At 36.4% G+C, this 22,015-nt stretch overlaps 8 protein-coding genes across 8 annotated transcripts; 4 read left to right on the forward strand and 4 right to left on the reverse strand.

Annotated features, from left to right (window-relative positions):
- Positions 1–108: 108 nt before the first annotated feature.
- GCK72_018510 (uncharacterized protein) lies at positions 109–1,414 on the reverse strand (the record flags this gene model as incomplete). The annotated part of the gene is made up of 5 exons (XM_053732590.1): positions 109–223; positions 269–498; positions 691–1,026; positions 1,082–1,237; positions 1,292–1,414. The coding sequence occupies 5 exons, from the start codon at positions 1,412–1,414 to the stop codon at positions 109–111; spliced, it is 960 nt and encodes a 319-aa protein (XP_053581503.1).
- A 509-nt stretch (positions 1,415–1,923) lies between these two features.
- GCK72_018511 (uncharacterized protein) lies at positions 1,924–3,072 on the reverse strand (the record flags this gene model as incomplete). Its single annotated transcript, XM_003114447.2, has 5 exons — positions 1,924–2,038; positions 2,089–2,318; positions 2,372–2,707; positions 2,758–2,913; positions 2,959–3,072. The coding sequence occupies 5 exons, from the start codon at positions 3,070–3,072 to the stop codon at positions 1,924–1,926; spliced, it is 951 nt and encodes a 316-aa protein (XP_003114495.2).
- A 486-nt stretch (positions 3,073–3,558) lies between these two features.
- On the reverse strand, positions 3,559–5,672 carry GCK72_018512 (uncharacterized protein; the record flags this gene model as incomplete). The annotated part of the gene is made up of 8 exons (XM_053732591.1): positions 3,559–3,790; positions 3,838–4,112; positions 4,158–4,333; positions 4,376–4,585; positions 4,630–4,752; positions 4,797–5,130; positions 5,313–5,471; positions 5,517–5,672. 8 exons carry the CDS (start codon positions 5,670–5,672, stop codon positions 3,559–3,561), a joined length of 1,665 nt encoding a protein of 554 aa, XP_053581504.1.
- Positions 5,673–8,248: 2,576 nt separating this feature from the next.
- On the forward strand, positions 8,249–8,835 carry GCK72_018513 (uncharacterized protein; the record flags this gene model as incomplete). The annotated part of the gene is made up of 4 exons (XM_003113987.2): positions 8,249–8,297; positions 8,348–8,430; positions 8,478–8,663; positions 8,749–8,835. The coding sequence occupies 4 exons, from the start codon at positions 8,249–8,251 to the stop codon at positions 8,833–8,835; spliced, it is 405 nt and encodes a 134-aa protein (XP_003114035.2).
- Positions 8,836–9,532: 697 nt separating this feature from the next.
- GCK72_018514 (uncharacterized protein) lies at positions 9,533–11,376 on the forward strand (the record flags this gene model as incomplete). Its single annotated transcript, XM_053732592.1, has 5 exons — positions 9,533–9,574; positions 10,695–10,749; positions 10,801–10,979; positions 11,028–11,142; positions 11,189–11,376. The coding sequence occupies 5 exons, from the start codon at positions 9,533–9,535 to the stop codon at positions 11,374–11,376; spliced, it is 579 nt and encodes a 192-aa protein (XP_053581505.1).
- Positions 11,377–12,832: 1,456 nt separating this feature from the next.
- GCK72_018515 (uncharacterized protein) lies at positions 12,833–13,996 on the forward strand (the record flags this gene model as incomplete). Its single annotated transcript, XM_053732593.1, has 4 exons — positions 12,833–12,952; positions 13,003–13,202; positions 13,271–13,786; positions 13,888–13,996. 4 exons carry the CDS (start codon positions 12,833–12,835, stop codon positions 13,994–13,996), a joined length of 945 nt encoding a protein of 314 aa, XP_053581506.1.
- A 3,195-nt stretch (positions 13,997–17,191) lies between these two features.
- On the forward strand, positions 17,192–18,378 carry GCK72_018516 (uncharacterized protein; the record flags this gene model as incomplete). The annotated part of the gene is made up of 4 exons (XM_003114120.2): positions 17,192–17,362; positions 17,609–17,854; positions 17,903–18,174; positions 18,231–18,378. 4 exons carry the CDS (start codon positions 17,192–17,194, stop codon positions 18,376–18,378), a joined length of 837 nt encoding a protein of 278 aa, XP_003114168.1.
- Positions 18,379–19,187: 809 nt separating this feature from the next.
- Positions 19,188–20,860, reverse strand: GCK72_018517 (uncharacterized protein; the record flags this gene model as incomplete). Its single annotated transcript, XM_053732594.1, has 5 exons — positions 19,188–19,264; positions 19,336–20,053; positions 20,124–20,354; positions 20,404–20,684; positions 20,731–20,860. 5 exons carry the CDS (start codon positions 20,858–20,860, stop codon positions 19,188–19,190), a joined length of 1,437 nt encoding a protein of 478 aa, XP_053581507.1.
- Between the last annotated feature and the right edge of the window lie 1,155 nt (positions 20,861–22,015).

Genomic DNA, 22,015 nt, shown 5'->3' on the forward strand with positions numbered 1-22,015 from the left:
AGTCGGAATGCCGCCACATAAAACCATATTTATTTTTCTAGGAATGGTTAAGATTTAAGGTTTTTATTTCGGAATAATTCGGTTATGTGAAATAATAAAAAAAGTAATTTAAATTGCATTGGTTACTGTAATTTGAATTGCTGTAAATGTGTTCTCTGTTCTTGTAGCGACAATTGCTTTGTTTCGAATTCCCAACATTCTCAAACATATTTGTCTCACAGATCTGAAAGTTTTGAGTAGATTTTATTCTTAAATACCACTTGTTTACTTGTTACAGATCAATGTCATTGTTGGATTTACGTAACAATGAAAAATTAAGCAACAATTCAGAATTCCCTGATTCCTTTTACTCTCCATATCAATAAAAGGAATCATTGAAAACAGAGCTTGATGCCAGACAAAGATCATTGCTGTTATATATGTAGTTACAAATGTTGATTGGAGAAGAATTGCAATCTCATTTTTGCGAGTTTGAACACAACTCATGAGACTTTTTCTCTGCAAAATTATAATTACTGGAAGCAGAAAAAAAGAAAAAAATTTAATAACAATGAAGTTTTAACCAGATATGCAGAAACCAAAACAAAGCAATGTGTGCACAAACTCAGAGAACCAGTTCGAAGTCTGACTCTGCTTATGTCAAAAGGTTCATTTTTGTAACGTTGACTGAATAGTCGTTCGTCATCTTACCTTATAAATCAAGAATGTCATGAAAATATAGGCCAAGTAAGATATTGTGAGACAAGAGAGACTCAATGATATCTCCAATTCAGAGAAAAGTTCTGCGTATGGAACACTGAAATCATAATCCCATCCGGGAGACACGAAGATCAAGTTTTGAGTGATTGAGCCATAGATAAGAACGAATGCTATCCAGGTCCAAGATAAGAAAATAAATAACTTCATGAATTTCGGGAATCGATGAGTCGTTATTTTGTTTGTAAAGACTAAAACCCGACTGACAGCCAGAAGAGTGATCATAGGGAAATCAGCAATCCAGAATGTGTTCATTGTGCACCCGACTACCTGAGAATACTTGATGACTAAGTTCTATAGAATTCTGAAAATTCTGTTGGCTTACATTTACGATAAATCCGTAACGGGTCACAATATTGGGGAAAATGAGGCTAGGACCTGTAAGAAAATGAGTAATTCCTTGGGTTAGTTGAGAACAATTGATGATGTTCATTAGCTTGAAAGTCATATTTGGAGTTTCTCGATCTTTCATGTAAATAGCCTGAAATTGTAATCTAAAAGGTTCAACAAAGAACAATCTCTGCATATCTCTGACCTTAATCACCAAGAAAAACAATGCGGGTAGAAAAACTGCCACCATACAGTAAGCAATACCAAAGTTTCTCATTTCCACGTCTGGATTCAATTGGAATAGTGAAGAAGAGTCGGACGAAGCCATGAGGAAAACTGAGACAAAATAAAAGACAAATGAGTACTCAAATAATAAAAACGGCAATTGGTTTGTTATGATTTCACTGAAGCGAAAATTTTGTATCTGATATGAGAAGGAATTGAAATAATATCGAAAATAACAAGTGACACAATGCCTGCTCAAAATCCCGCAAAATTCAAGTTAAAGGGATTTTCGGCGACCATGCTGTCAAAGGCAGGCCCGCGGCCCTTCCATTTAAGTGGACAAAATTTGGGCCATCTATTTAAAAATGAATTCAGCAGCTCAGAAAACAGTGGGGGTCGCCATATAATTTTGAGTCTGCAAGTATCTTGAAAAAACCCACGGCCGGCTGTGTGACAGCTCTTACCGGTATGAATTAAATGTTTTCCCAAAGTATAATTTTCCGCATTTTTTCTGAGCAACGTATCCAATTTTTTTCAAACATGTTTTTTACGATAAACTGAAATGGTTTTGATAGAATGAAAAGAAAATCTGAACAATATACTCAATAAGTTTTAATTCGGGCTTGTTTCAGTTGGATGAATAGAAGATAGCTTAGATACAACACCATTGTTATAAGGTTTTCCCTTTCGGATTCCCAGTAATTTCAAGAGTTCATTTCGAATAGATCTGAAATAAACTAGAGAGTGTTTCTTGAAATTTCTTTTCTTAAACCATACTTGTTGCAAACCAATGTGAGTATCGGGTTGACATAACAATGAAGAATGAGACAACAGTTTAGAATAGCTTGATTCCTTTGATTGTCCATATCTATGAAGGAAACCATTGAGAATAATGATTGGTGCCAAATAAATATCATTATAGTTATGTAAGTAGTTACAAATGTTGACTGGAGCAGAATCGAAATTTCATTCTTTCTCGAGTGAACACACCCTACCGTATTCTTTTTCTAAAACCATTTGATTAGCTAATTTTCAGAAAAAAAGTGTTAGTTCAGCTTACCGCATAAATCAAATAAACCATCGAAATATATGAAACATAGGACATAGAAAGACATGCGAAGCTGATAATAACTTCCAAAGTTGCAAAAGTCTCTGCATTTGAAACAGTAAAATCGTAGTCCCAACCAGGAGTCACAAGGAGAAAATTCTGAGTAAACGATCCAGCAATAATCAGAAATAATGCCCATGTAATAATAGAACACAATATGAGTTTTATCAAAATAGGAAACTGATTTGAACCAATAACATTTGAGAATATGAGAATACGAGTAACGGCAAGAAGAGTCATCAGAGGGAAGTCAGCTATCCACAGGCTGTTCATTACACATCCAATTATCTGGAATCGTTCAGTTCTGTATTAGGAAATTTGATTTTAGTTCCACGTACTCTGACAATAACATCCAGTTTGATTAGTAGTTGAGGTAAAATGAGCATTGGTCCGCTTATCAAATGAGAAAAAGCTTGGCCAAGTTGACAAAAGTTTACCATATTCATCAAAATATAAGTTATGTTTGGACTCTCACGACATTTTAGTTGTATCGCCTGGAAATCGGGAACTATTTTTTGAAGAAGTATGAGAAACTGTACCTTCATTATTACAAAAAACAAAGGAATTAATGGGAATGCAATCAAAAAATAGGCGACACCGTATTCAATCATTGCTACGTCGTGGTTTGTTTGAAGTAGAAAAGTTGAGTTCATGAAAGACATGATATCAGAATGAGCAATGCAGAAGTCAAGAAATCAACATTATTTCTACATGTTTCTTTTATGCAAAATAGTATTGTGGCACCGTGGGAATATTAAGAGATCTTATGATATACAACATCAAATGATCAAAATGTTTCCTGTTGGAAAACGTGCGTACATGAACCTTGTTAGATATTTGGTTTATTGGAAAAGTTTCTGAATTAGCCTTACACTGAACAGGTGTTTTGATCAAGTCAAAATGTTCGTTCTGAGAAATCACGTTATTTAAAAAAACGGAAACGGTTCGAGATTACACTGGCTCTTGTGACTGATGTGAACAAATGTCGTTTGATTATTTGCGACTGAAAAAACTGGAAGATACATCCAACAACGTGCAAATTCACAAAGAGGAAAAGTTTTATCAAAACTACTCTTTCACTTTAGAAAAATACAGATAATATCGAAAACAACAACTACCATAATTTAAAAACAAAGATCTTAGCCGGATGTTGACATATTAAATTTCACTTTCTTCGACAATTTTGCTAAACCATAAACGATTTCTTGATATTTCTTGGAATTTTGATTGATCCCATCATAAATTGTCAGTCTTCCGTCTTGGAAGTTGTCAGCCATTTCACTAATTGGATAATCGATTTTATAATACATCAGAGGTTTAGTCAAATTGTATGGTTTCCATGATTTTGTTTTGTTCTTTCCGTTCGGATCACTGAAAAAAATCAGTATGATTTCAAATCCCAAGAATGATAAACTTACCCATACTTCACGAAATTCGACATCATGTTTCCTACTATATTCATGACTTTTTTCTCCTCATCATTCGGATTGAATCCAGTCATCACTCCACTTCCAAAGTAATATTTGAAATCAGAACTATGAGAAGCTGCTTTGAAAGGCTGCATCATATCAGCTATATCAGTTGATGCCTTGTTGAAATAATTGAATGATCCGAAATAAGCTTTGTTCCCATATTTCGCATATGATCTGACAGCATCGAGAGCTCCACTATTGAATACGGAATCACTGACGTACTGAAAACATGTTGACGTTTATTATGATTTCTCCGAAATTCTCACATCAACCACTTGCTTATTGGTCAAATTTCTATCCAACGGACTGACACCACCAAGATAAAAGCTAGTAAGATTCTTCTTGACGTCTTCATAGTAGTCTGTGACATCTAATCCATACGTCTCATCGACAAACTTCCCAAAATTACTGTAAGGTTCCGCGAACAGCTTATTGAAGATTACTGTAAGAGACTAGGCTACTATAGTTTCAGACAAATACCAACTCATTCCAACAGATTCCATCTCTGCTACAGTAATCATTGCATCTTTCTTTGGAGCTTCTTTCCTCAATATGTCGAATGGTTTTGGAAAGAAATCTCCATCGAAATTAGGAACAAAAGGAACAACACCAGCTGCAGTTGATTTAAATCCGGCTACATCTTTGAATTTTGCTGCATCTTGAGCACGATACCAATCGATAAGGTTTTGAGAATCTGAATCCGCGTAAGTCTAAACAATTGGAAACAACCGAATCTACCATTTCCTTTGAACCCGTGAAACTGAGCAAACTCTAATCCAACTTGTGATTCAACTCTTTGAGGTCGGATAGCAAAATTACAGAAAGCGGTTCCCGACATTGAGATTGACCGATGGAAAAGACCTAGAAATCATGCATCAGTTCATTTAGACATGTTTTTAACGTACCGTTTGAATGTGGACTCAATGATAAGAAATCTGTACTAGCCGATCCTGCACTTGTACCCGAAAGTGTCACACTGTTTGGATCTCCCCCGAATGCAGCAATATTGTCATGAACCCATTGTAGAGCAAGTGTTTGATCCCATAATCCATAATTTCCACTTGCTTTTCCATCAGCAACAGTCAAAAAACCCAGGGGACCTAGACGATAGTTCATTGTAACCACAACAATATCTCTTTGTGGAATAGTTCCACTCATTGCATATCCATCCATATAAGATGTGTATCCAATCTCGAAACCTCCTCCATAAATGTAAACTAGAACTGGTAAACCGTTTGGCTGAAATAAGCAGGTATTACACGAATAGACGAATCAGAACATTACAAATTCAGAAGATGTCCATCGGGGTGCAAAAACATTCAGAGTCAAACAATTGTCTTCGGCAAACGGACACGTTTTTGTGGCAGTTAACTAAACATTTTGAAAATATATAGTTTTAGCATTAAAAATTTTTTTTTCACCCCCGCAAATTGTCCGGTTTGCGGACATCCAGGACCATACTCGTAACAATCTCTTGGCTCTGTCCATTTATCAAACGGTGCTGGTTTCTTGTAACGAAGCTCTCCAATTGGTGGTTTTGCGAAAGGGATTCCAAGATAGCCATCTACTATTTTAGTACCCTATAAATTAAGTATTTTTCTGCATTTCGTATTGAACCAACTCACGAAGGTGTATATATTTCCTCTAATTGGTCCACATGGTGCATTCAAGACTTCTGGATTCTTATCAGGCTGCTTATTTCCAGCTAAACTACCCAGTAAATCACTGCTTACAAATAAAATGAACGAACATTCGAATAAAAGAAATAAAGAAGTAGACATGATTGAGAGTAAGAGTGACCAATAACAGACTGAAACTGTAAAATGAATGAATCTTTTATAAATCATGTAGGGATTAGATTGGATCAAGATCGATTAAAAATGATCATAACAAAAAACGTAACACGAAGTGAACAGGAACTAAAAACTCAAAAGTGTGAAAAAACTGAAAACCAAAATATGTATGTCTGATAGACGATGACAGAGGTATACTAGACTGTGTTGACACTGTTTCAACTACTTTTTCAAAGAAGAGTCTCAAATGTTTCCAGTTATTTTACTCTGATGTTTGGCAATCCTGAATAAATTTATTCTTAATTTCTGTGAATATTTTGTGAAAAAATGACAGAAAAAGAAACAGAATGAACGAAATTCAATTAGTATTTCCTATGATAATCTTCTGATATCTAATGTTAGCTTTCTGGATTTCTTCAAAAGCGTCCCGACTCTTATTATGAAATTCTCTCTCATTTCATTTTTTGGATAATCTACTTTGAAATATTTATTCGGTTGCTTCAGATTGTACTTTCCCCGATTTCCTGAGTTATTTTTCCCATTTTTCTGAAATTTCTATACAGAAACTAGTGATATGAGCGAGAGAACATAGATTCAGACTGTTAGATAATTGAATTTGATAAAGTTTGTAGTTCGTTTTTGAAGTTTGTATCCTGTTTTCATTTCATGCCATATTTCAGGATTAATTTATTACATTTTAATAGAAAGAATTCAGAATTATACATTCAAAAGACAAACTCAAACTTATTATTGCTATACTACAGAAAACACAGAAACAATTACTGTTGGTTGGATCGTTTTACCACAATTAAACTCCAAGTTTGAAATATTTTCGACATCTTCTCTGATAGACCTGAAAAAGATTCTTGAACTCAAAGTCAGAACCTTTCGAACACCTATTAAATAACAGCATCATCACTGGATTGACATAGCAATGAAGAATCCAGAGCCCATTCACCATTGCTTGATTTGTTTTGTTCGTCATGTCAATAAAAGATAAAATTGGAAATAAAACAGGATGCCAGATAATAACCATGAAAGATATGTAAACTGTAACAAAAGTATACTGGAGTAAAATGGATACTTCATTCTTCCGAGACTTCACTGTACTTTGGAAGTTTCTTTTCTGTAAAGAAAAACTGCAATCTTGCAACTTCTCGAGTGAAAGTACCCCATAAATCAAGTAAATAATCGTCAAATATGACAAATAAGATACTAATAAACAAGGAAAACTCAAAAATATTTCTAGTGTATCGAACGTTGAAGCATACGGAACTTCGAAATCATAACCCCACATTGGAGGACTCATTTTGACATTTTGAGTGACACAACCAACAAGAATGATGAAGAAAATCCAAGAAAAAATCAGAGACAAGACAACTTTAATTGAGATATGGAATGTTTTGAAGCCAATTACATTGCAGAATATGAAAATACGACAAACTGCCAAAAGAGCCATAACTGGAAGGTCAGCAATCCAAAACGAGTTCATAATGCATCCAATTATCTGAAAAATCATCAGTTTCCGTCTAACTCGGGAATAACTCACTCTTATTGCTATATCAAACTTTATGAGCATTCTTGGAAAAATTAAAATAGGAGAAGTAATGAAATGGCCAATCCCCTGACAGAGTTGTAAAAAGTTGATGATATTCATCAATTTGTATGTCATGCTTGGAGTTTTTGAGTATTTATTATAAATCACCTGAAAATGTGTTTTTGTTTGATACAAGACTCTTCGAAAATTAGTTTTCGAGTTCTCACCGTCATGATGAAGAAATACAGAGGAAAAATTAACATTGACAACACGAAGAAGGCAACTCCAGAATACAACATTTCCACATTATCATTGATTGTGAATAAAGATTCTGAATTAGTTATAGACGTATTCATCAGAAATAACAAATCAGAAAGAAAGAGGTTAGGAAAGAACATGCCATTTACTCCTATGCTTGGTTTTTTCTTGATGAACAAGCCTCTCAATTTCTTGGAACAATCGTGAGAAGACTAAACTGTTTTCGGCTTTCCAAGCAAAACAAGACAAGGCTCTCATTTGCCAAGCTTTGTTCTTTGATGCTAGATTTGTCTGGTGATTCACTTTACGTCCAAAATAGAACATAATCATTTGTCACTAAAGGTCTCATCCCGAAGATGATTCTTCCAGTTTTTACTGCTCCCATAACTTCTTTTCATCTCTTCCATTTGAAATTCTGGAAATATGTGAAACCGTTATGTCTTCTTTTATTGGAGATTTCCGCAGGTATTCTTCTGATCTCCAATGAGTAAACGATCGAATATATAAATTCTCTGGAGCTCTCACGACAACTTCTACGCCTCTATTCATCATGAAACATATATGTTAACGACTCAACAATATCAGTCTGGTTTAGTTTCATCTCATACATCAATCCTATTTCTTAACCAGGAAGTATGTCAAGTGTTTATTAGTTGTCTTGATAACAACTGACCGTAACACTTTCATCCGTTTTTCACTCATCTCTCAGTGTCTCAGCTGCCTCATATGAACTTCTCGAAACCAAGTAGATTGACAGTTCTCCAGAAACATGAACCCGTCCATCTTCTTCCTGGTCTTAGCAATTAACTTAGTATCAGGTGGGTAACAATAACTGTTTCAATTTACTTTGAATTTAATTTTGTTCTAGTCTTTTCCCAAGACCCACCCAACATATGTACGCAGCATATCGCCTTCGGAAAGGCATGCGGCTCATCTCAACCGACAATTAGAGTATGTCTCAACAATAGAAAGTTCTATCAGTTTCCTTTCTTATTCAGTACCATTTCGACAACGATACCAGATTATGTATGGCTTTTGAATTCGAGGGGTGTGAAAGTAATGAGAACAATTTCTTATCGGATTCTGAGTGCAAAGCTTCATGTACTCCAACTGATAATGTCGGTTGTCCAGTCAACTCTAAACCATTGACAAAAGAAGATGGGAGTAATTTATGCCAGCAAAGTGTGAGTTGTGTTTTTCAGCATTTCTATATCAGCTCAATCGTTTATATCTACTTATAAGGCTCAATTGTTAGAATACTGATTCCAGGAAGACTGCGTACCGGAAGGATTCTGCTCCAAAAGACTTTCGGGTGGAGGGAAATGTTGCAGGAAAGCTATCAGAAGTATCATTTGAATTACTTGATCTTTTGAACTTTAAATTTCAGAAAAATTGAACGCAGATTACGCGCCAGCTTGTGGGACTCGAAGAGAACCGGTGTCGCTGGAAAATAATCAAGTTTTAATTGGGAAGAACTGTCAATCTAACTTCTGCCCACCAGGGTCAAAATGTAGAAAAGGAACTTATTTCTCAACTTGCTGTAGAAAAATTTAAAGTTTTCTATTTCTTTCGTAGACGTGATTGGTACTTGTATGAACTACTTGCCTAGAAAAGTAAAGACCAAAAAACCTTCGAGACTTGCTAATATTTGTCCAAATAAAGTGACGTCAGGGTGAATTTGTATTTGAAGAGACAAGAAATCGTATTTTAAACTCTAACCTTTCTTTGATTTACACGTGGAGACAGTGTCTGTAGCAAAATCAGCGACAAGAGAATATTCATAGTTTCTCAAGTCAGAAAAATGACATATCATTTTGACCAATGGTTTTAATGAAAGAGAAGAACTGATATATTAGTTCTGTGATTGATCTCTAAACAAACAAAAAAGGTAAAAAAGAAAGAAGAAACAAAATGATAAACTGATTTGGTTGAAAATATATATTTTTTTAAAACAAAAATATTTCAGAAGTTATTTATTTTCTGTTCCCTCCTTATCCTTTGCATTCTCTCCGTTTCAATTATTGCTTGCTCGAAAAAAAGAATATTCTAGGGGATGTTGTCTCCATGCGATTCAACTTGTGATGAACCAGATCCAGTGAGTAAGTGTAATATTAGACACACTTTTTTGAATTGATGTTTTCATTTTTGGTTAAAAAAACCAAACTATCAAATCAGATCAAACAGAGTACTGATTCTTTCTGAAAGTTAGCGGTTGACAGTGGTTCATGATTTCCAGGAAACTTCTAATTATAGACACATAAAAAGAATTCATAAACAGTTTTGTTTGCACTAGAATGTTTTTGAAGTTTATTTTGTGCATAGACTTCAAGGTGTCAAAAATCAACTTGTTGTTTTGCATTCAAATGTGTGTGACTCGTTGTAAACCTGGATATGTCAAACATCCTGAAACTAAGTAGTGCATCAAAAGATTGCCCGAAGAAGATTTTTGCCTGATTCGAATAAATGCCGAGAAATTACTCAACTGTTCAATAAATTCGTATTAAAGTAATGTCTGAATATTAAAGTTTACTTCTAAAATCGAGCACAAAGATTTAAAAACCAATTCTTAGAGTTCTAAGAAAGATCAGAAGAGGTACAATTCACAAAACATCTCGGGATAAGCAATGAAAACTTAGTAAACAATGTAAGACCTAATTGTACTACAGCTCAATTGGAGATCAGTTATGACTCAATGGGGCGTCGGGACTAATTATCCTCTCGTCGTGTCAAAACAATGTCAATTATCCATTATGACCTACTACTGTCGGCAAAAAATAAAACTATGTTTATATTTCGATCTTCTGATCGGAAGTCATAACAAGATTAGCATAAAATTATCTTGCAAACGTTCAAAAACTAGAGGAATCAGATAGAGCATGGTTGATGTTTGTTCCAACTTTCGTTTCCAACCATTTAGCAAAACAGAAAAAACACATATGTCAGCATCAGTCATCATGTAAATACGCGTCAGTTATGTGTGAACAACTGGTATCTAGTTGATCCACCGAACTCTTTTTCGTATTTTTGAGAAATGGGCGGTACGATAGAAAATGTATAAAAGAGCGAAAAGGTAAATGGAGGGACACACTCAATTTGCCACTTCGGAAAAAGGTCAACAAACGGTTGATCGACTGAATAACTACTGTTTACTACTTCTGTTATAACAATGGTTAGTTTGATTCAGAGGAGTAAACATTTTAAAAGAATAAATTCAGAAGGTTCTTATTGCTCTTCTTGCTCTCATTGGATGCTCCGTTTATGCTCAAAATGGTAAGATTTAAAGAAAAACGTTTTAGGTTCATGATGATGCTAAAATTTCAGCCCAGATTTTACCTGCTGGAAATCAAGGAACCCAAGGAAATATGGGTAACCAGGGAAACATGGGTAACCAAGGAAACATGGGAAATCAAGGAATGATCGGAAACCGGTGTTTCGGAAGAAACGAAGAGAGAAAACAGTGTGGAACTGCCTGTGAACCATCCTGTAACAACCGTAACCCAGTAAGCTTGTTTATTTATTCTGCTTGACTCTGTGACTTCTCATTTCAGATTTGCACCAAACAATGTGTCAACAACGTATGCCAATGTCGCAGTGGGTACGTCCGCCACTCAATCACCAGACAATGTGTTCAACCTTCTCAATGCAATAACAACAATAACACATGTAAGAGATTTTGAAAACGATTTCTCATCAAAAGTTACTATTCCAGCTACCTCCCAATCTCCTCAACGTTGCCGAGCTAACGAGACATTCAGAACTTGTGGAACCGCCTGTGAACCAACTTGCCAGAACCCAAACCCACAGGCGTGTACTATGCAATGTATTCCTAACGTCTGTCAATGTAATCAAGGATTCGTCAGAGGACCTTCCGGATGCATCAGACGTCAAAACTGCTAAATTCTAAACGAACGTCTTCAAAACTGTTATTTTTGAAGCTTATCGCCCCAACCTGTTCTGTAAAAATATGTATTTTGTAAATACAATAAAGCATAATTTCAAAAGATCAGAAGGTTTTCAGAAACTCACTACTAAAAGAAACGAAATTTAATATGGTTTGAGAAATTCATTGTCGAAACCACGAGATATTTTCGATGAACTTTACTCTGGTGAACTAAATCAGATCTTATTACTACTTCTTGAAAGACCATTGGACTGAACAGAATATTTTCTTTCACATATGTTAGTTCTATTTTAAGTTCACATTTTCAAAGCATATCTGTCAGAAAATCCCATATAACATTCTTTTTCCATACGTGTTGTTTAAGAAACCCGGGCTTTGGAATAGACTGTAGAAACAAAATCTGAATTTCTCAAAAGCAACACGCGATCTGTCTTTTTTCTGGAACCAGTTAGATTCGGATCTTCTTTTCGATCTGTTATGCGGCCAGTCTTGATTATTGGAATAAATAATCTTGATATCAAAACAATTCGATTTAGAACCTACCAGATATACACTACTCCACAAAAGTATCGTTCCACCCCTCTTTTTTTCGAACATGACGTAAAGAACATACCTCAAATAGTGATCTTTTGTTCTGTAATTTTCTAGCAACTCTATCACGCAGAAGTTTCCTGTTCTTCAAGTTCGAACTCATAGCAAATTCAGGGATAACGTTCTGACAGAGCTATTATAGTTACCGTAAAAACTGTATTAGAACGACACCTCTAATAGAACGACACCCATCAATACTCAGGATTCATGAATATGATTATCCCAGTGTATTTTCTTGGTTCTGATTAGAAGCAGCGTGATTAGTAACCTCTAGATCAACAAATAGAACTTTCAGAAAGTTTTTTTCGTTTAACTTTAGTGAGTTTCTGAAACCACAGAATTTTTTTGAGAGACGGTTGAAAAATAGAGCGACATGTCGCTCTAATACAGTTTTTACGGTATTTTTATATTGAATAAAAATAAAATCGATTATCTTACTAACCCATTTGCAAAATTAAAATAATAGATTGTTTAAATTATAGAAAATTCATAGGAAATTCCTCTTTTGAGAAAAATATCACTTTTGAACTGCCGCGCAAAAGCTACAAAACCTGCGCCGCAATCGCGCTCTAATGCAAACAATAGAATGTTTGGCAGCCTGCCAACGTCCTAACTTTTGAATAAAACTATTTTTTCTGTCGTTTCTTCGATCACTTATCATACGCGTATGCATACGTTCATTTTAAAGAAAAATTAATTTAAAAATTTCGTACAAAATAACATAGGTTTTGAAGATAAGTTCGCCTCACAACTTAAATAATTATTCTAAGGAAAAAATGTAGAATATTGATTTTTCTCAGCGCTGGTTTCTTCCGTGTGTTTTAGCTCAACATGATTTAAAAGTTTTTTTTTCAGATAGTCATGGGAAAACGCAAAAACAACGGTGAAGCCGATATTTCACCAAAGAAAGAAAAGAAAACGATGAAGTTCGACGACGTAACACCAGTCAGAGCTGAAAAGAGACCAGCTGCAGATTCATCGGTTTGTTGTAACAATTTATGTTAAGTTTAGTAAATTGTTTTCATTTGAAGGACTCTGATCCAGACGAAGATGAGGAAGAACAAACTATTCACACTGAAGCGGAGGAGACAAGACATGATGACGGGCCGATGAACTATGAGCCTGATGCATTCAGACTGTTGGTAGAATCATTCACTGCATTCGTTCAAGAAAAGAACGCCACGACGGCTGTGGTGCACAACATGGAGAGATTAGTCACTGAATGGATTCAGTCCCGGAATGAAATAATTGATACCAGGTACCTGTACTTCTCTCTTCAATACGAAATGTATTTTTCAGAGCCTTTGCAACTGATTATCGGAAATATCTTAAGCAAGCTACAAAAATTCGCAACTTCCAACTAAACGATGCGTCAACCGTTCTCCTTTCTTACTTGGGCGGCGACAAGGCATTGTCCGAATTTCCTTCATTCCCGGAGAAACCACCTACCAAGTTCCAACTTTACATCAAAGAGAACAAAATTGACTTCAAAGGCGGAAAAGCAGCATTCTCTGGTGCCTCTATGAGAGCTGCTCATAAAGGAATGAATGAGGATGTAGCTGGAAGCAAAAAAATGGACGAACAACTTCATAAGCTACATACAGAGTATATTCCTCGTCTTCAAGATTTTATCGATTCTCATCCAAACTTGACCCTTGAACAGCAACAATTCATCGGCAACAAGATCAAATCTCTCGATAAAAAATACAATTCAAAACCGATTGTTCCAAAAACTCCCAAGAAACCAAAAAATAAATCTGCAAAGAAAGAAATCGAAACTGCATTCAGCCTCTTCTGCAGATCTAAGAACGAAAAGTAAGTAATAAAGAATTTTGTTGATTTTTTAAAGCTTACCGGCCTACTTTGTCCCTGCCTTCTTTTTTACAATTTTTATTATGTATCTTGATGAATTTCAGATATCGTGACTTGTCGGATGAAGAGCGCGAGCGAAAACTGAAGAAGAAATTTGATAAACTTCCTGCGGAGACTCGCGATCTCTTCGAAAGCTTGGCACTAAACATTTAACACCACTTTCCTAATCTCCATAAAAACTTTCTAATTTTCAATTGATCCCTTTTTCGATACTCGTTTTTATCTGACAATTACATTGTTTAACTATGACTGTTTTTCTCTTTGTTTAATAATAACTCTGTCCCCATCCTTAATCATTTTGTCCGCAGTTCCCTCTGGATAAAGTATTGTTATGGTTTTCCTTGGTTTTTTGTATTTTTAGTTCGAACTTCTTATAAGTATTCTAGCTTTTTCAAATATTTCCCATGTTCGTCTTCCTACTTCTCATGTTCCAAGTCTATCTGTATCCAATTTATGTCATCATTCGTAAAACGGATAATTCGATTAGAACACGGTCCTTAAATATTCGGATGTTGCGATTTTGCAAGCCTTTTTCTTTGAAATGTACAGTGTTCAAAGATGTAGAACTGGACAAATCGGACGTTTCAAAATGGAATCCCTGCTTCAGTTATGTTTAAACTATACACGAACAGTGTTGAATCAATCGAATTGAAAAGTTCATCACTTCAGTTCAAAATATTTGTCCTGTCAATCGTCGCTTTTTCAAGACGTGTTGTAATCGTACAAAAAATGTTCTCCGCTGTCGTGTAACATTGCTATCAGCGAGCCAACAATCGGTCACTTCTGGTCAGCTGAGTATTCTTTTCGATTTCATGTCACATGCCCTCGATGTGCACCTCCGATTTGCGTTGAATGAGATAGTCTATTGTTCAGGAAGCGATAGTATGAAGCTTTTTTCCGTTCAGTCAGTTGCTCTTGTGCCAGGAGGCGCATTGGACACTAAAATGTCACACGTTGTGTTCACGTGATGTACGTGCAAAAAGAAAAGGGCTCGGGTATTCCCCGCGACGCTCCGCCTTTGCCTCTTCTGCTATCAGTCACCGTCCTTGTCGCCAGGGTCTTTCTCTTTCAATTCCATTCCGATCAGTTCTCTTTTGATACAAATACACAAATTTCGTCTGTATTCAACTGTTTCTTTCTCGCCGTGTTTCGGTATCTTTGACCAAATTCAAATCGACATTTGGTAATTGGGACAACCAGTTTCTCGCGAAAAAAAAGAATTTTTATAAAGAAGTAATTAGGTGTAACTGAACACGGAATGACGTGATGAACGCTCGTAGAACTTCTCGAATTTATCTAGTTTACTGCATTAAGTACTGTTGAACTCTTGAACTCGATCAGAATCGTATCAATATCAGGAAGAGAGCAGTGAGTTGTCGAGTTTTGAAAATGTACTACTTCAAAATATTTCAAATGGTCACTTGGTTCAATTCCACAACACATTCGAGATTATAAATATTCTTATCATCAGCTTCCTCGTACATGTACGCACACATTTGTTTATGTCCACACACACATGACCGTCGTACTGTGTGCATCTCCTCCACTGTTCTTAGATTTTGTGCATGTGAAAAACTGAATAGGGAATTCCCATCCCACTTTCCCGTCAATAAAACCACGGTGATTGGCACCGACGAGCACTCTCTTCTTCTCTACATCTCACTTGTTTCGTTGTTCCTGCCCTATTTCAGTCCTGACCGTATACACTTGTTTTGTGGTTGATTGTACTTTGTGTTCTTTTTATTTCCACACTGGAGGATTATCGGAAAGGTTACACTCGGTTAGTTCCCTAGTCTACAGTATATGTTTACAGAAGAGTTGATTAAGTTTCTAGGAAGATGCCGCCTTTAATATTTTAAACAAACAGTTTCTGGGTAAAGATTCTCTTCGAACTGATAAAAAATTCGAATTTCTGGTAAAGTAGGTTCACTGAAGCCAATTTTTCACCAGTCTCCGATGTTTTGTTGTATTGCTGCCACCGTCAAAACAAAACATCTTTCGGCGCTATCGAACGCGCATCCGGTTCACGTGCTTCCTACTTGTTCCAATGTTCTATGCTCCCATCCTTACTAATAAAAGCTGAATCTAGGAATAGTTAAACCAAACTCAAAACAAACTGAGTTCCCTAAAAGGACATTTCCCCAAAATATCTGTTTTAATCAAGCATCTGCATATGTAGTAAATGCGGTGCATCCCACAATCTTGCACTCCAACTCAACAAGAGCACAAAGTACGCCGGTCATTTTCGAGGCGGGGTGCCCTCCTGCGAAACATGTGATGCCGCGACCTCAATTCAGGCGGGTGTCATTCCCAAAATTTATTGAAAACGGGTTCAGCAATATATCCGATTTTGTTCTCTGATGCGGCTTAGCCGTCCTTGTATTGACGGATTGGATCCTATTTTTGACCGATATCAACATCGGTTACAAGGTATCTTTTTTTTAAAGTTGCGTAGGTTTTCTTCTTGAAACCTCCGATACAAAACGTGTGCTTTGGCGATGTTGCACTCTGGTTTTGATGACAATTGCTTTCCCAGCGTGATCAACAAGACGCGTGCGTTTTATTTCCGATCTTCAGTAGGCATTGTTGTGATGACTATTGACTATGAATTCATTCAGTCTCACTACAAAAACGTGTTAAGGTAATGACAAGTTATACATCATTCGCTGCCAGACGGATAGACTGTTTCTGAAAGCAGAATAACCGTGTTTCTTAAGGAGATATACTTCAATATTCTTCAAAACCCAAAAATAAACTTTTCTTCAACCTGTCAAACGAGATGATACCAAGAATGCAAAAAGAAGAAAAATATAAATCAGTATCAAATCATTAACACCTTCACTCTTCATTATCAGTCACGAATCTTTGTTTCTCAAATTTGATATCTACAAAGATCCTTGCGAGAAACATGTATATCTTTTTGACATGATACGTATCATATCAATCACGCCAGATGCACTTCAGTTATTCTTCACGCCTCTCCTTCTGTGCTTGACCAAAGTCCAAAGGTTTTACTTCACACCTCTTTTTTTCTATCTCTCTTTTTTTCTTTCAAAATGGGCAAAAAAGTCGGAGAAGAGTGCGTTATCTGTTATCAGTTCTCAATTCTGATCATTTTTCGTTTGACGAGACATATTTCAGTTCAATTTTGTGCGTTTTTGATACCGAGACTTAAAATTTTACAAGTTCTCTTTGGAATATTGTTCCGACAATCATGCAGTTTGTAATTCCGAAATTCTTGATATTATACTCGTCTCAGTTTTTCTTCACCTCGTTGCACTTTTGAATTGCTTTCATCCCTCCAATTTTTTTCAGAAAACCTAACCCGGTGCTCTTCAACTCATTAAGATGGCAATCGGTGTTCAACAAAAGGCATCGACGCCTGTAGACCTCGGAAGTGACCGCGAGTCAACCAATCTTGAGAAGACAATCGGCACTTTGAGACGGTGTCTTCAGATTGCCGGAGTATCAAACAAGCCAGGAAATCGTAGTGCCAAAAATTCCATCAGTGAAGATTCGGTGAGCACTTTGAAAGTAGTTTGAAATGAAAACAGTAGTTACTCCATTCTAAAAAAAGCTTTTTTATTTTTCCACATTTCTGGGGGTACTGATTAAGTGTATAGTGTTCAAAAACCTTGGTCAGAAATTTGTCTCGATGACTCATGTAAAGGCTTTAGTCTAGTCGATAATCTAGAGGCGGATTATGATCTACTAATCAGTTTCTTTTTGTCTGGTAGGAACCAAATAATGTTTCCGAATTAACAGAACGATCTAACTATGGAAGAATCAGTCCCAGAAGCTTCGAAATGGCCACACTGCCAACACATGATCAGTCAAGATGAGGCTCCGCGTGGTGATGAGATGGCTGGACCAAATATTCGTATATTGCCCTACAAGGATGAGGCACAAATCAATGATATTATGCGTCTGATCACGAAAGATCTCAGTGAGCCGTACTCCATCTATACCTACAGATACTTCTTGCACAACTGGCCAGAGTACAGTTTCTTAGTAAGTAAAGAGTGTACTCAACCATCTCATTTCGTACTATTTTTATAGGCTTATGATCAAACGAGCAACACATACATCGGAGCGGTTTTGTGCAAATTGGAAATTGATATGTTCGGACGTCGTAAAGGATATCTCGCCATGTTGGCTGTTGATGAATCTTGCCGTCGTCTTGGAATCGGAACTCGTCTTGTTCGTCGTGCTATCGACGCAATGAAATCGAAAGGATGTGATGAAATTGTACTTGAGACTGAGGTTTCCAACAAGAATGCTCAACGTCTTTACAGCAATCTGGGATTTATTCGCCAGAAAAGACTTCTCAAGTTAGTTAACACTCAACTTAATCTAAAAGTTTAGAAACTAATTTGCGTGTTTGCAGATACTATCTCAATGGAGGTGACGCTTTCCGTCTCAAACTCATCTTCACTTCTCGCCGCGTTCGCTCTGTGATCAATAACGAAAACGCACAGCCGCGGTGTCGGGTCAACGAGGACGATACTCCGGACGAGGAGGAAGGAAATTATTAAATTTTGTTCATATTCACCCATTCTTCCTGATGCAATGCTTGACAAGTTCGGTGAAAAATCGGAAATCGATTATACAAAAAAACGGCTATCTGGAAATTTTTTGTTTGCTAGCTAGCTTTTCAAAAGTTTCAGTCGAGTCAAAAATACGAGTTCTTGTCAAGCGATGTATTCTTCTTTTATTATTTCCTTACCAATTGTATATTTTTCCTTGAAGGTTTTGCCATTGCCATCTGCTTTAGCCTACTAAATATTAGTTCCGTCACATAGGTTTATTTCAACACAAAAATGATGGTAGAAAAAGTTCGCAAATAGGGTGAAAGGATACATGAAAGGATTGCTCAAGTGAAAGTGAAAGAGAGCAAAAATGTAGAGATTAGAATAAATAAAACGAGACGAAGGCAATTAAGGAAGTGTCAGAAAATCTAAAGAATTACACTTCCAGTAGCATTTCTGGTGAAGATGGGTTCATTAGAAAGAGTCTGCGAGCATGCATTTGATTCGAAGGAGAAATACTTAATTTATCTATTTTGATTATAATATTTGTCAGATGAAAAACATTGGCCATTTAACGAGAACATTGGAAAACTACATATTGTGAAGTGGGTGGGTTTCTAAAGCTATGAGAAAGGGTTAAGAACGGACAGAAGTTTTGTTATTAGAACGTGGAAATTTCGAGATGTATAATAGTAGATAACGATGCTCTTCGGAAAGACCTCGACGAAAGAAGAAGCAAAGTTTAAGAAAATACACATAAAATGAACATAAGAACGCATTGAAAACATTTGAAGAACACGATAAGAGGTTTCTCCTTACGGAAAATAGAAGAGCCGCTCTCCCAAGTTGAATCCCCGGCCGAAGAAAGGAGTCCAACAGATTTCGAGGGCTTCTGGAAAAAGATTTTTTGAGGAATATACTAACTCGAGTCGGCATCTTCCGACGTAAGAAATGGAAAACTACCTTGTTTCTCGTCCTTATCATCAATAGAGCATTTCGAATTTGAAGATGTGGCCTCATTCCACATGTCCATCATTTCTCGAACAGGGGCGTTAAAGCGGAATCCACAACGCGGCTCATCCGAATACAGTTGTGTTGGTGTGGCAAGTGGAAGCTTCGACACAGAAATACTCTTCTTTGTGCGAAGAGTTTCTCGCTTCATTGACAAGTGTGGCGTGTCGGTGAGCTCCAGAAAATGGTCAGGCTCCTCGGCCTGATTCTCATCCGTTGAAGACACCTCAATTGACGAAAGAATGCTTAATCCTAATGGATTAATTCTTTCAGATTTCTCTCTTTCAGTTTCCAAAGGTGGAAAACCTCCTTGGCGATTGTCATTGTCATCTTCGTTCGACGAAGAAAAGGATAATCGAGGAGTAGCTTGCCCGATCCCACTGTCTGGTGAATTGGCAGATTTCAGATCCCTGACAACTTTGTTATCAGTATTTCTTATTGTCGCAGCATAGCTGATAACTTGTGGCGGCGGTGTTGGCGCAGGAACTATGACTTCCAAATGCTGACGAGCATCAGAAATATCAAGAAAGTCTTCTTCGATGTGATCATGATCATTATCTTCGTCAGCATCATAATCATAATGAAAAACGCAATCACAATCAGAAGGATGAAAGTCTTCATTATTGTCGTACTGTCCATTTGTTTCTCCGGCAAACGAAGACTCAGACCACTGAAAGTTGAGAATTTATTATTTGTTATACTCAAATGTTCTTCTAATAACGCTTGATTCGATAACTTACCGTTCTGGCAACAGTATACGTCCGCATGGAAGAAGTTGAGCGATCCGTATGAAGACGAGACCGTGACGTAGTAGAGAAGGTTTGATGATGACTAGAGATGGCCGATGGAGAGTTGAATCCACCATCTCTCTTCTTTTCTTCTATTGCAGCCAATGGCTTTGAGTTAAAATGAAGGACAGGGAGTTGTTTCGCTTTCTTGGCCTTCTTCTTCTTCTCTTTTTCCACAGCTTTCTGTAAACTTGACTATCCAAATGGTCAGATAGACCTTCAGTTCCGTTACCTCTTTTTCATAAAGAGCCTGTTTGTCTCTTGTCATTTGTCCTCGATCACATCTACATCGGCAAAATTTCCCAATAAGCGATTGCCCCTTTCTCTCCCATAAATTGTTCCGTCTCTGCGGTACTGTCCATCCGCGAGCACTACCAAGTGTAGCTAACCGTTTAACTAGATTATCCTCGAGTAGTTGATAACAGACCGTATGAAGCGGTTGATTAGAATATGGACATGACTCCCATGTGCAAGTCATTTTGACACCTTCCGAAGGATTTACTTCTTCTTTTGCTGAAAACAGAAAAGAAGAGTGGACGATCAAAATATTTTTACTCACGACATTGACATTGTATAGGATCTAAAACAGGACATCCAATAACAGGAGCAACTGAACTCGAGCCTTCTCTGTCGCCAGATGTTGTTTGTCGACGTTTTACTATTTCTAGTTTCCTCTGTCCTTTCGGCATCACAGCAATCTTGTAGTGTTTGAACAAATCGATTTGAACAGTCTAGAGCAATGAATGTATTTCAGTTAATAAGTATGAATATAGGGTTATCGAATTGTTAACGTGAAAATATGCGAAATTTTGCGAAAATATGAGCAATTGTTTTCAGAAAAAAACAAGTTTAATCGGGAACATTTTTGAAATAAAACGGTATGCGAAATGACGTGGCGGTGTTTGCAGCTGATGCTCACCAATTATTGTCTACCGTACTCGAGAATATTTTCTATTGCGCATTGACAAATAAATTTGGGGGTATTTGAGTTTAGAACTCGGAAGAATAGAACTGCGTCAAAATAAAACTGTGAAAATATAGAACAGGAAAAAATAGAACTGAACAAAGTGGAACTACGAAAAAATGGAACTGCTACAAAACAGAACTCGACAAAATAGAACTGAACACAATGGAACTGCTACAAAATAGAACTGTTACAAAATAGAACTCTAGTTCGAATTGAGCGCGTTTGCATTTTTTTTGCAAAAATTCAATTTATTTTTGACTTTTCTCAAATAAATTCATATTTTTCATCGAATAATTGTTCAAATTAAAAAAAAAGTCGTTCTGATTCTTCTAAAAAGAAAAAAATGCAAACGCGCTCCATTCGAACTAGAGTTCTATTTTGTAACAGTTCTATTTTGTAGCAGTTTCATTGTGTTCAGTTCTATTTTGTTGAGTTCTGTTTTGTTGTGGTTCTAACTTTCACTGTTCCACTTTGTAGCAGTTCGATTTTTGTCAGCTCTATATTTTCACAGTTTTATTTTGTCGCAGTTCTATTCTTCCGAGTTCTAAACTCAAATACCCCCATAAATTGGGGGTATTTGAGTTTAGAACTCGGAAGAATAGAACTGCGTCAAAATAAAACTGTGAAAATATAGAACAGGAAAAAATAGAACTGAACAAAGTGGAACTACGAAAAAATGGAACTGCTACAAAACAGAACTCGACAAAATAGAACTGAACACAATGGAACTGCTACAAAATAGAACTGTTACAAAATAGAACTCTAGTTCGAATTGAGCGCGTTTGCATTTTTTTTGCAAAAATTCAATTTATTTTTGACTTTTCTCAAATAAATTCATATTTTTCATCGAATAATTGTTCAAATTAAAAAAAAAGTC

Source organism: Caenorhabditis remanei, chromosome V (genome assembly GCF_010183535.1).
Source record: "Caenorhabditis remanei strain PX506 chromosome V, whole genome shotgun sequence".
Taxonomy (NCBI): domain Eukaryota; kingdom Metazoa; phylum Nematoda; class Chromadorea; order Rhabditida; family Rhabditidae; genus Caenorhabditis; species Caenorhabditis remanei.